This window comes from Artibeus jamaicensis, unplaced genomic scaffold (genome assembly GCF_021234435.1).
Source record: "Artibeus jamaicensis isolate MK-2021 breed Jamaican fruit bat unplaced genomic scaffold, CSHL_Jam_final scaffold_3307, whole genome shotgun sequence".
Classification (NCBI taxonomy): domain Eukaryota; kingdom Metazoa; phylum Chordata; class Mammalia; order Chiroptera; family Phyllostomidae; genus Artibeus; species Artibeus jamaicensis.
The window spans coordinates 4,954,393-4,966,795 of NW_026522040.1; the positions used below are offsets into that span (position 1 = coordinate 4,954,393).

The 12,403-nt window shown below is 57.7% G+C and overlaps 1 protein-coding gene across 2 annotated transcripts in view; it reads left to right on the forward strand.

Moving 5' to 3' along the window:
- Positions 1-461: 461 nt before the first annotated feature.
- Positions 462-12,403, forward strand: part of PODXL (podocalyxin like) — a 45,655-nt gene continuing 33,713 nt past the window's right edge. For both annotated transcript variants that reach the window (XM_037165840.2, XM_053657124.1), the window contains exon 1: positions 462-989. In XM_037165840.2, coding sequence (XP_037021735.2) covers positions 920-989 — 70 coding nt within the window. In that variant the 5' untranslated portion in view covers positions 462-919. The remainder of the gene's footprint in view (positions 990-12,403) is intronic.

Below are 12,403 nucleotides of genomic sequence, written 5' to 3' on the forward strand. Positions count from 1 at the left end.
AGCAACTAACTGGTCCAGACCGCCCGGTGCACGCACCCTGCGGCACAGACCTGCGCGGAAGGCCTGCGGGGCGCGGGCTCGCCCCCAGGTGATCTGCACCTGGCAGGCGGGAGACACGCTTCCGGAGCTCTGCAGGACGCGCTGCAGTCTGGAGGCTCGAATGGTACTTAGCGGACACGCTGGGCCGGGGGCTCCCCTTGCTCCGGATGTGAGCAAGTGCGAGGACATGGGCGGTGTGAGGGTCTCACGGGAACCCACCAAATCAAGGCAGCCGACACCTGTGAGTCCGAGGCCCGGAGCGGTCCAGCGTGGAGACCCCACCACCACCCTGCACACACACTGCCACCCCTGCCCGCAACCCCCTACACAACCCCCACCTGCGCGTGCGCACACACACACACACACACACACACACACACACACACACACACACACACACACCACTCCAGCCCGCACCGCCCCCCACCCCAGCCGGTTCCCGCCGCGCTCCCGCCGCGCTCCCCCGCCCGCTGCTCTCCAGGGCGGAGTTTCCTCCTCTGCTCATTGTTCGCAGCCCAGCGCCCGCCCAGCCCTGCCCGCCCGGCCCGCCGCCGCCAGCGCGCTCCAGGGGGAGGGGCGGGGGCCGGCGCGGACAGGACGGGAGTCTCCGCAGCCGCCCGCCCGGCCGCAGCCGCGCAGACACCGCCCGCGACGCAGCCGCCTGCGGCTCCCCTACCGCCTGGCTCCGAGCCCCAGCCGGCTCTGCAGCAGCGGCCGCGAGAAGGGGCCACCAGTAAGCGACTCGGGAGCACCGGGTCGGCGCCCGGCCGCCGCAGCCACCAGCAGGCCTCCGCTGCTGCGCCCACGCTCTCACCGCTCGGGCTCCCGGAGCCTCAGCCAACCTCGCAGCCACCTGCTCCGGGCCCGGGGCCAGGACACGATGAGCTCCGCGCTGGCCCTCTCGGCGCTGCTGCTGCTGCTGCCGCCGCTGCCGTCGCTCTCCCAGAATGGTGAGTGCCCGGGCCCCGCTGGGACCCTCTGTCCGTGCGCCTCCCGCAGGGCGGGCCTGCGGCGAAGCCCGCGGAGCCTCAAGGCCGGACCGGAGCAGCCCGTCCGCCCACCTCCCGCTGGGGCCACGCGCGGAGTCTGACCTTGCAGCATTCGCGCCCCTTCCAAAGCCGAGAACCGGCAGGTGCTGGGCCGCGAGTGCGGATTGCATCTGGTCTCCATTCCGGAGGAGTGGGCAGCGAATGGTACCGGGTCAGGCGGAGGAGCGCTGGCGCTAAATGAGTTTGTAGGCAGAGAGAGCGGGGACTTGGGGCACCCCGCGGCTCCCTGAGTGTGTCCACTCAGGGTTTGATTACTCCTTTACTCCGAGTTGGAAGGGTTGAGGGGCGGCATTATGTGATCGTTGATTCCCGGCAAAACGGCACTCCGAGCGCTCCTGATGAAGTTCCCAAAGCAGGTGACAAGCGTCCACCCCGATATATTTATTACTTGATGGCAAAGAGGTTTTTGCAGGCTGTGTGTGCAGGCTCAGCCCACCGAGCCCGTGTTGGGGCAGGTGCAGGGGAAGTAAGTCCACCGTCCACCGTCCCGGAGTCACCCGAGTGTGGTCCCTGCCTCCGTCTCATCAAAGGATCCCTTCTTAGCTCATGGCCCCTCTCCAGCCGCTTGGTATGAACAGGAACTTACGCTTGCCGCTTGGGCTACACCTCAGAAACACCCCAATTTCCGTCTGAAGGTGAAATGTTACCCTTTCGGGAGGACAGGCGGTGGCTGCGAACGCTATCAGAGCAGGTGGACGTTCCACAGCCCCTGGAACAGCTGGAGTCTCCGCCGCAGACAGAGGTGCAGCTCTTTCTCGCCCAGCCGAGCAGGACTCTGTAGCAAGAAAGGGTGCGGGTCCTTCCCAGGGGTCAGGAGGGCCGCGGTGAGAGCCCATGCAGGGAAGGGCCCCTGCTCTGGCAGGTGCTGGCATTTGGGATGAAACTCAGAGGGAGCGTGGACTGCGATGGCAGTATAGCCCCCTCTCTGCTTCTGCACCCCAGGGAGCCTTCCTTGGTGCGGGGGAGGGGCCGGAGGTCAGACACCCTCCGCGGGCAGCCCCAAGGCTCCACCAGCCTGGCCTGAAGGGGAAGGAAGGGCATTTCCAGGGGCGAAGGGTGTGCCTGGAGGAGGTGCACAGTGTGAGGAGCATCCAAGGGTTCTGACGGGGCCAGTCTCCGGAGGTTTGTACTCAGGCAGGGCTGAGAAGATGCTAGAGAAAGTGCTCTGGTCAGCCCTGCCCTCAGGCTGGCCGACTTTACTGGGGGCCTTGGCCAGTGCTCCCCTGTAAGGAGCCACTTAGTGTGGCCCAGAAGGGAAGAAGGGCGGTGGGGGAGTTCCCAGTGCTCCCAGCTTACAGAGGCTGAGCTTTGAGGAGAGAGTGGGGACTGAGCGACAAGACCCCCACCCTCCTGCCCTGAGAGGAGGGGCTCTGGAGCTGCCTGTGGGAAGAACGGCCAGCCCAGCTCTGCTGGCTTCAGGGCTGGACTGTGGTCCCGGGCTCTGGGCACTGTCCGGAAGCCCCGTCCCTTCCAGGAGGCCAGCCTCAAGCCCAGCACAGGGCATGGTAGGAGTGTGATAAGCGGCGAACAAAAACCAACCAGAACCTCCCCCTGCCCCCAGTAGCAAGTCACTTGGCCTTTCCGAGTTCCCCACTAATGCTATTATTAGAATATGCAGTGAAAATAAATGCTTTGAAAAGTGTACATCAGCAAGGGATTATTATGGTTAGTATTCGAAGACAGAGAGGCCGGAAAGGGCTGAGGGGCTACCTGCCTGGTGAGCAGTGACTGTGGAGGGGTCGGTAAGGACCGCCTCATCTCCGCCCTGCTGTAGGTGTGGCCACCTGGGCCACCCACAGTCATCAGGGAAGGTGTGATCCCCAGAAGTTGGGGCGTCCTGTGATTCAGTTCTGAACACACAGGCTTATAGGGTGAGTCTCCTTAACGAAGGGGTTGCCCCCTGGGAGCCTCCCTCTCAGATGGCCACGGGTCGAGCAGCCTGCGGCTGAAACAGCGCTGTGCCCAGGGGCCGACCCAGGGGCCGACCGTGCGTGAGACCCCTTCCTGAGGCTCTCCGGCTTGGGATCCATTTGGTTGAATCACATGGCCAGCCGTGCCTCTGAGCCTCGCTTTCCTGATCTGTGAAATGGTGACAGATTTCTGACCTGCAGGTTGCTGTGAAGGTAACTTGTGGAATAAGCCTGACATTGTGCCCAGCTCGTGGCCAGAGCTCGGTGAAGCTTAGCCATTGCAATGAATAAAGTGCATGTACCGAGCGCTTGGTTGGCTTGAGGCACCCCCAGCTACAGGGGTCTGCTCATGGGTGGGGCGCCCATCCCTGGGGTAATAAAACCTGAAACTTGCTGTGGAAGGGGGAGGCTTGTGTAAAGAAACACTAAGATCTGGGAAGAGGCGACCAAAGGCCAAGCTTCCGGAAGGAGGTGGGGGTTTCTGTGGAGAATTTTAACACAGAAGGGCCAGCGGGGGATGGGAGACAATTTTCTAGGGGGGCTGGGGCTCAGTGAAGTGAGGGGCGCAGGGAGCACACGGGTTCGAGGTTGGTGTCTTAATGGGGGTTCTTGAGCTGGGGTCTGAGCTGTAGAAAGGTTTTGAGGAGGGACGGGGTGGGGGGAGATGGGGATGGCTTTGAGGCGGGAGTGAGCCAGAGTGGGGGCGGGGCAGACCGTCTCAGCAGGTCTGGGAAGAGGAGGGTACGGGTGGGGCTGGGAGTGAGGGAACACGGAGGGGGGGTTACCAAGGTGCCAGGTGACAACTTGGCCAGGGTGCAGGATGTGGCCACCCTGGAAAGGGCAGAGGAGGGGAGCATGGTATGCCCGGGCCAGTTCTCCAGGGGTGGCCCTGGGCGGGTGCAGCATGGAGGCTGTACCCCGCCTACCTTTTCTCAGGGGTCCATGTTCGAAGGCAAAGGGGGAGCTCCTGGGACAGGGACTCCCCCGGGCTTGAATTCCCCTGAGCAGGGAAGGCTGGAGAATTACCTCCCGTCTGCCCTCAGGTGTCATCCTGCTGAGGTGTCTTTCCTGCTTTCCTAGATGGAGCCCGTTAGGCTGGGGGGTCTGCTGGGTGCCTCCCCCGCCACGCAGTGAGTCCCCCAGGGGTGAGGGCAGCAGCGTACCCTCTCCATCTCCAGGGCACAGAGCAGCTGCTGAAGTTTTACGCAGACTGTTGAACTGAGGGGAACCAGCCATCACCCCCGCTTTCCGGCTCTCTGGGAGGGGATCTCAGGCCAGCTCGCATCCTGGGCCGTGGTGATGGCTGGTGGGCTCTTTCTGCAGGGCTGGCGGGAGCAGCTGCTAAGGGTCCAGGCTACTGGGCTGGGGATTCCCGATCAGACCCACGGCTGCTGTGGAGGACAGCTCGGCGCTCAGCTAAAGGCAGGCGGGAAGAACTCTCTGGACAGCTCACTGCACTTGGTGGGAGGGAGGTTGGAGTCAGAGGCTTCTTCACGCCCCTCACAGGCCAGGGGCCCTCTGCAGGTCTGCTGAACGCCAGCCCTCCCACACAACTGGAAATAGGAGCCCGAGCTGCCCCCGCCGGCCCTGCTGAAGCTCCAGCCCCCGGAGACTTTCTCAGACCCAGAGGCTGGGAAGGTCTGGGCTCACTTCCTATTTGTGCCCGGGAAGCAGGGCAGGGAGTTCCGCGGGTGGGGTGGGGGTGTCCCTGTCATGTCCCATTCCCAGGAACACGGGTGAAGTTGCACGGAGAGGGTCTCTCCTTGGCATGTGTCCTGTCCACTGTGCGGGGCTGTTAGGAGATCAGGTGAGGTGGCAGGTCTGGAATTGTGACTTATGGGGGTCCCACAAGCCTCAGGACTGTAGGTCTTGTCTTAAGGAAAAGCCTCCCAGAAAATCCGCAGGCCAGATCTTTATCACTGTCACCAGTGTCTACCACAGGCTTCCTCCAAACAGGCTGTGCAGAGGAGAACTCGGTGGGGGAAGGTAATTTCCTACCATCCCTAACTAAACTGCAAGGTCATAGAACACAGAATCCTAGGTCTGGGAAGCCTTCTGGAAACCATCTACTGCAGCCCCATTTTCCAGAAGAGGAAACGCAGATGGGGCTGTGAGGTCACTTGCTCGGGTTCCCAGTGACCCCCAGTGATGGCTGTGGTTGTGCCTACAGCCATAGGTTCCCCTAACGGGACCTCTCTCCTGGGCACCGGGGAGGCTCAGCCAAGTGCTTTTCAGGAAGGGCTGCGTGATGTACGGTGCACAGACTCCCTCCCCTCCCCTTCCCCATCAGGGGAAGCCGAGGCTTGGAGCCACTTTCTTACTCAAGAGTTAGGCTCTCCAAGGGTTCCCTGAGTACCATGTTTGTCCCAGGTCTGACCCTCATCCGTTGTGACTGCATGTGTGTCTGTCATTGCCTGGGAACCCTTACAGTATCCACAACCTCCAGCCAGAATGTGGAACACATAGGTGGTTAGATGACCAGGGGACGAATACCGCAATCGACTGTGTTCAGGAGTGGCCCCTCCCACATCCCCCAGCAAGCTCTTGTGTTGGCTCTGAGCCCTGACCCCACCCTGGACCACTCCAGCAGTGGCCAGCGCAGACCCCCAGCGTAGTGTGGTCAGCCGGCCCATTCTCTGCCCCGCCCCTTTTCCCAATACACACCACCACCACCACCCTTTCTTCCTCTGTAGTCTTATTCCCCTCTGGTCAGCCACTTCGAACTTCCCTGGGGCCAGGGCGCAGGGTGGCACCCCGTCCGCCAATTGTCACGGCCGGAAGGCTGTGTGCCTCAGCCCAGCGGGAAGAGAATTCTGAAGAGTGGCTGAGTGTGGCTTGCCATGCAGCCCCAGGTTGGGGAGCAGGGGGCCCTCCTAGAGCCAGATCCCTGGACACTCATGGTCTGCCCAGGCGTCCGCTGCTGTCTGATGTCTAACCTTGCAACTCCCAGTTCAACATAGAAGGGACAAGTGAGCGGGCAGTTCTTACACTCGTCGGCGAGGTGTGAGGCCAGCGCCACTCCCCCGATAGTCACTGACTCTGTCCCCGTCCAGTCTGACTTGTGTGCTCACCTACTCTGAACCCACCAGCTGGAGCTGGCGTCTCCGGCTGGGGCAGCACGAGGCGGCTTTTAGATAGCCTGTGCCCCACAGACATTCCAGAGGTGCAAGCTGAGGCCCAGACACCAAGGCCCTCACAACCAGCTCTTTCCCAAATATCCACCTGCCTCCTCCCCTCATTTCCATCAGTGCTCTGCTTGAATGCAACCTTCTCAGACAGGTCTTCCCGGATGCCTTGCACAGCACACCCTTATCCCCTTGCTCTCCTTACTTTCTCCATAGCACTTACCACCTGAGTGCACGCATTTCTTTGTCTCACCCCTGAGTAGACTGTAAGTTCCAGGAGGGCAGGGACTCTGTTCAGTGCTGTGGCCACGGCACCTAGAACAGTACCTGGCACGTAGTAGATGTTCAACAAACATTTGCCGAATGAGTGAGTGAGTGGCAAGCTGGTTTGGAACCCAGAGGCAGTTGTCTGCCAGTTCTGAGCTCTCTAACTGCCAGGCTCCTAACCTATTTCCAGAAGAGAGGCAGGTGGCAGATGGGCTGGCCCTGGGCACCGGAGGAACAGGCACATGGGCTTGAGAGGAAGCAGGGACTTCTGGGGAGAGAAGAGCTGTGGGTGGTGCAGCAGCTCGGGCTTCTGTTTGTCAGAACTTGATTTGGCTTCTCAAAGCAACTAAAAAAAAAAAGTGCGTTATAAAAGAGAGAAGTTATGCCCTGGCTTGGCTCAGTGGATTAAGTACCAGCCTGTGAACCAGAAGGTCACAGGTTCAATTCCTGGTCAGGGCACATGCCTGGGTTGTGGGCGTGCGGAAGGCAACTGATAGATGTTTCTCTCCCTCTCTTTCTCCTTCCCTTCACTTTTCTCTAAAAAAATAAACTCTTTTAAAAAATGAAAGAAGTTATATCTCTCGGAGTAATAGTTTCAGGGGGCTGGCGTGGAGGTTCTGCCACCATAAATGTGCTGCTTCATGGTCCAGAATGGCTAGTTGGGCTCCAGGTGTCAGGGAAGGAACAAGAAGCCTGCAGTTCCCCTTTCAAGGTCACCTGCCAGGAACCACACACAACACCTGCAGTTACATGTGTTGGATGGAACTTAGTTCTGTGGGCACACCTAGCTGCAAGGGAAGCAGTAAGAGCACTTTCCCTACGGAGAGTAATTTTAATTTTAGGCCTCCATGTGTCTAGCCAAAAATCAGTGGTTCTGTTAGGAAGCACAAAGTGGATATTGAAATAGATCTCCTTCGAACGCCACCATAGACCGGGTCCCTGAAAACGATGGGTTTCTCCACAGCCACTCTCAGTCCTCACCTGGCCAGTCAGAACAGCTTTACATGGGCAGGAATAAAATCCAGGGGCACACCTGCTTGAGGGTGGTTGGTTGGGTTATAATATGGGTGTAATCATTTATAGTTTTAGTTTAAACATTTCACCTCAAATGTCATATGGTGTGCTTTGAGTGTGATATTATGTTACAGAATTATGTGCTTATGATTTTGTAATAAAAAAGGGGCGTTATTTGTGCCAGACTCCTTATAAGCCGTAGTCCTCAGTGGCCCATGGCCTTACCTTCTGGCTGAGCCAGTTCTCGCTTAGCCTTTGTCTTTTGTGGCTCCAGCCTTTTGGTGCTGATGGAGCAGTCGGTTCCTTGTGATGGGCACGAAAACCCAGCTTCCTCCCACTCGGGGGCCTCAACCCTGAGCTACTCCAGTGAGCAGAGGAGCGGGGCCTCCACCAGGGCAGGCAGGGGGGGTACCTGCTTTCCCTCCCTGGCCTCTGGATAACAAAGAATTATTTCTACACCCCACCCTTCCCTTCCCTCCTCAGCAGGGCAAGTACAGGGCAGAGGGAGATCCTATCCTGTCTGAGCAGCGTGGCCCAGGAGTGCAGCAGCCAGAGGCCAGTGGCTCCCACACCTGGTGGGGGTGTTCTGTAAGCCGCCTTGGGGCCACCAAGAGCTTGGGGTGCACACCTGGAGGGGAAAACTGAGAGGAGGGGGTGACTTCACATCCCACCCACTTCATGCAGCTTTGCATTCATTGGCTCTGTGCAGTAAATCTCCACATGAAAAATTTTTTTGAGAAAAAGTTTTGTCAAAGAGAAGAAAAGTTGAAATCTCTTGTCACGTGCCCCAGGTTGGTACTTAACCAGCCTTGTGACTTCAGGCTTGTTTCTCAGGCTGTTTTCCCCGCCATAACATGGGTAGGATGCCTTCCTGGACAGTGAGGGTTTGGTACAATCACGTACGGAGGTGGTGTGCCTGACACATTTATTTTTCTTTTCTTTATTGGCTTCAGCTCTAGCGCGGTGTGTGAGGTGTGGTGATAAAAGACCTCTCCCAAGCCGGACCCCTCTGGGCCAAGTTTTCTCCTCTGCCTCTTCCCCCGGGACCCAGCCCTCCCCGATTAAGTCACCGCCCACAGCCAGGTCACTCCGGCTGAGGGCCCCAGGTCTGGGGCCTTGGTTGTAGAGGGCAGTCCCGGAGGAGGGTGGGGCTCTGCTGGCCAGCCCCCTCACCTTCTTGGTTCCCACCAGGTGCTTCTCACCCCAGCCCTGGAGGGCACTGACCTTTACTGTGGGGCTTCAGTCTCCACCCTGGTCCCTGCAGGCTCTGCCCAGCACACTGAAATGGGGTCTCATGCCTGCAGCTGTTTCTCCACCTGGTGGAAGGCTGTTCCTCAGCCGCCCCTGCTCCATTGCCCTCGTCCAGCCTGCAGAGCCAAGTCTCTTCCCCTCTCCTTCTAAATAGCTTCCTTCCTCCCCAACCAACTCTACCCTCTCACACCAAATGCCCAGTGACCCCATCCAGGGAGGGCAGGAGGGGAGCGGCGTGGGGTTACAATCCAGCCACTAACAGAAACCTGGGCGCCGACCATTTCCTCACAAAGACAGGAAGTGGAAGGAAGATAGGAGCTGTTCACAGGGATGCATTTGGCTCTCTGCACACAGCCGCGGTGGGACAGTGCTCTGTGCCTTGGCTTACCTAAAAGGCAAAGCAGGGTGAGCACCATATGGTCTTTCTCTTTTAAAGGTCCTTTAAAAATGTATTGATTTTTAAAGAGAAATGGGGGGAGACAGACATTGATTAGTTGTTCCACTCATTCATGCATTCACTGTTTTTTTTTAAAGGTATGTATCAATTTTACAGAGAGAAAGAGGAAAACATCGCTTTGCTGTTCCTCTTATCTATGCATTCATTGGTTGCTTCTTCTATGTGCCCTGACCGGGTGGGTATTGAACCCTTAACCTTGGCATATTGAGACAACACTCTAACCAACTGAGCTACCTGGCCAGGGCCATATGGTTTGTTTCCTTTTTTGGTTTCCAAAAACTTTTATAACTATGTTAAAACAAGCTGTGTCCCCAAAACCGTGTCCACAGAGACCACTAGTAGTCCTCAAGATGTTAATAGTTATGCTCTCCGTGAATGATAAGTGGAAAAAAGAGAATAACCCAATAACTATAACCCAAAATGTTTGAGAAATGTTGCCTGCTCTGCCCCCTTCCTTGGAAAATCAATATTATAATCTTAAATGACCTGACCTTTTACTGTTTGACCTTTGTTTAACCCAGGGGTCCCCAAGCGTCTGTTAACTATGGAGCCTTTCCTTTCTCTCCACCGTCTTTTTAGTAGATACATCATCTGTTAACATCTCGTGCGAAAACACTGGTGTAAAGGTAGAGTGTCCAACTGCCCCATTTTCCCAGGACTGAGACCTGAGATGCTCGGGGTGCTACAGCCCCAGACAGTCCGCGTGAAGACCTGGACTGAGCTGAGAGCTTGAAGGGTGAAAACACACCAGGTGTGTCTGGGGCGTCGCTAAACAAGACCTTCTTGACGCGGAAATGAAGCCTTAGCAGGCCCACTCTCCTTAGCGCATTCATAGCAAATGGCACAGAAGGTTGATTGGAGCCAGACTGGAGGCTGCTGGATCAGAACCTGTGCAGCAACAGGCTACGTTCCAGGCCCCTTCTGGGTGTTAATCATGGTGTTGCTTTTCAGAAATGGAAGGCACTGCTAAGAGCACTCGGTGGGTGTTTTTGACATTTGATCTTTCCACCCAATTGTGGCAAACGTGGTTGCTTCCGGCCTCTCTCCTGTTGGGCCCCTGTCACCTGGCCCTGGGACTGGGAGAAGGGGGTTCCAGAGGATGCAGTGTCAGCCAGCACTGCCTCGGTGGCTCACCAGGTGCAGTGGGGCTTGGGGCTTCCTCCCAGCTCTGGTTAAGTAGGGCTTGCTGAGGGGCATGGGTCTCATCCACCTTCAGGCTGTCATTTTTCCTGGGAGTCGGGGAGCCAAATGGCCGAAGGGCAGGGAGCATCTTGTTTGTGTTTTTCAGGCTGCTGCTAGCACACAGGGCAACCCTTGCAGGCAAGGTCACTGAGCTCAGTGAGCCTGGGGTCCCCCAGCTCAGAGAGATGTGGCCTTGCATGCCAGCCCTAGGGGGCGCTGCTGAGTAGGGTGTTGTCTGGGTCTCAGCCTGCTGCTCCCTTCCCCAGGCCCTGTGCTGTCAACCCTTCCCCCAGCACGTCCCTTCTTCCAGCCAGGCTGCCTTCACCTGGAGACTCCCCAGAGCACCACACAGAGTTGCTTCTCAGCCTGAGGTCATCCTGCTTCCAACTCCTCTATAGCCTCAGTGGGCCCGGACACCAGTGAGCTTGTGCAGCAGACACGCGGCTGCTGGGGAGGGGCAGGGTGGGAGCCTCTGCATAGGCTCTCATTCTCCCCTTGGGATGCTGCGAACTCGCACTTAGGTGGAGAAACACTTGGGTTTTACTCCCGGCCTGGGGAGGTTCTGCAAGTCTGGTCCTGACCACACAGAATCACACCTCTGAATTCCATGGGCTTTTTGGGCAATCCTGTCCACACAGCAGCTACAACTGCCTGGGGAGCCTCCTGTTAATAAAGCTTTGTACTCTTGGGGGTGGTCGGGGGGGTGGCGAGCTTGGAGCAGACACTCAGGAGGGTCCATCTGAGATGGGTGTCGAATAAAGAGCAGGAAGAAAAAGAAAACAGGTTTGCAAGAGGAAGATGCTCCGCCACTGGGGGCAGAGTACCTCCTAGGGGCCTCCGTTTCCTCACCTGTGGGGGCGGGGCTGGTCCAGGAGATCTCAAAGACCCCCCTTTTCAGTGTTTCTTCTTTGTGCCAGAACTGCAGGTGTGATGGGACTGGGTTCAAGTGCGTGGATGCTCCCAGGAGGGAGGAGCCGGGGAGAGGCCACACTGGGCAGCTCTGAGGCTTCGAATCATTGGAGATGGCTGCAGGCGGGGGGAGCTGTTCTCATCAAAAACGCCTGCCGGGGACAGCCCTGTGACACCCTGATTTCCTAAATAATGTGAGGGAGGTACGTGCACAGAGCCCTTGTGCTGGGGGCTCTCGTGGTCTTGCTGGCCTAGGATTTACCTTTTCATTACAGTACAGGCCTCCCCATCCGACGGCCAGAAGGCGGAGCAGCAGCTGCAACCAGGAGCACCGGGCACGTACGCGCTCCCACAACAATTTTCAGCCGCTGTGCCGCGAGAGTTTTTAAAACATGCAGTACCTGACTGCTTAGTCAGGGGCACGGACTTCTTTTTTTCCCTTAGATTGTCAAATTAAAAAATGACAACGGCCCACACAATAGCTGTCCAGATGAATGAATCAAAATTATACCTACCTTTTTTGGTCAGGTCGGCAAAATACTTTCTGATGCTCTACAGAGTTTTAGTAATTAGTTTATGTGTGTCAGGAGATGAAAAAGGTTGAAAATTGGTGCCCCACGGGACAGCAAGCCTGCTTTGGGAGTTGGACCCCAGAGTTCTAGAAGCCAAAGAAGGTGTGACCTGGTGCCCTGTGTTCCGACCTTCTGTGGCCCATCTCTCCCTTGTTGGGGTGGGGTTAAGTGCTGTCTAGGGTCCCTCTAGTTCTGACGTTAGGACCCAGGGAGGCAGAGGAAAGTGAAGTCTGCATGGCTTCGGGAACAGGGGACATACCCAGCCAGTGGTCCTGCAGGACCTTATACTCAGCCACAATTGGCCCCTGCTGCTCTGTCACTCGCTGCCTCTCTGGTCCCTGTTTCCCCAGCCTGAGTGAGGTGGGCAGCAGCTCCTCCCCGGGCTTCATCTTGAGGTACGATGCCATCACTGTGAAAGCAAGAGCAGACTGTAAGGGAGGGTGAGGTGGGCAGTGCCCCTGGGCCCAGCCCTTCTGAAACCCGTGGCCTGGGGTGTGCCTCACTCCAGAGCACTGCACCCACTTCCCAGATGGGAACTGCAAGGCAGGAGGATGGCGGCGACTTATTTGGAGTCAAGTCTGAGGCTCCACATGAGCCCCTTCCACTTAGGTGTGTATCCCTTAGGGCT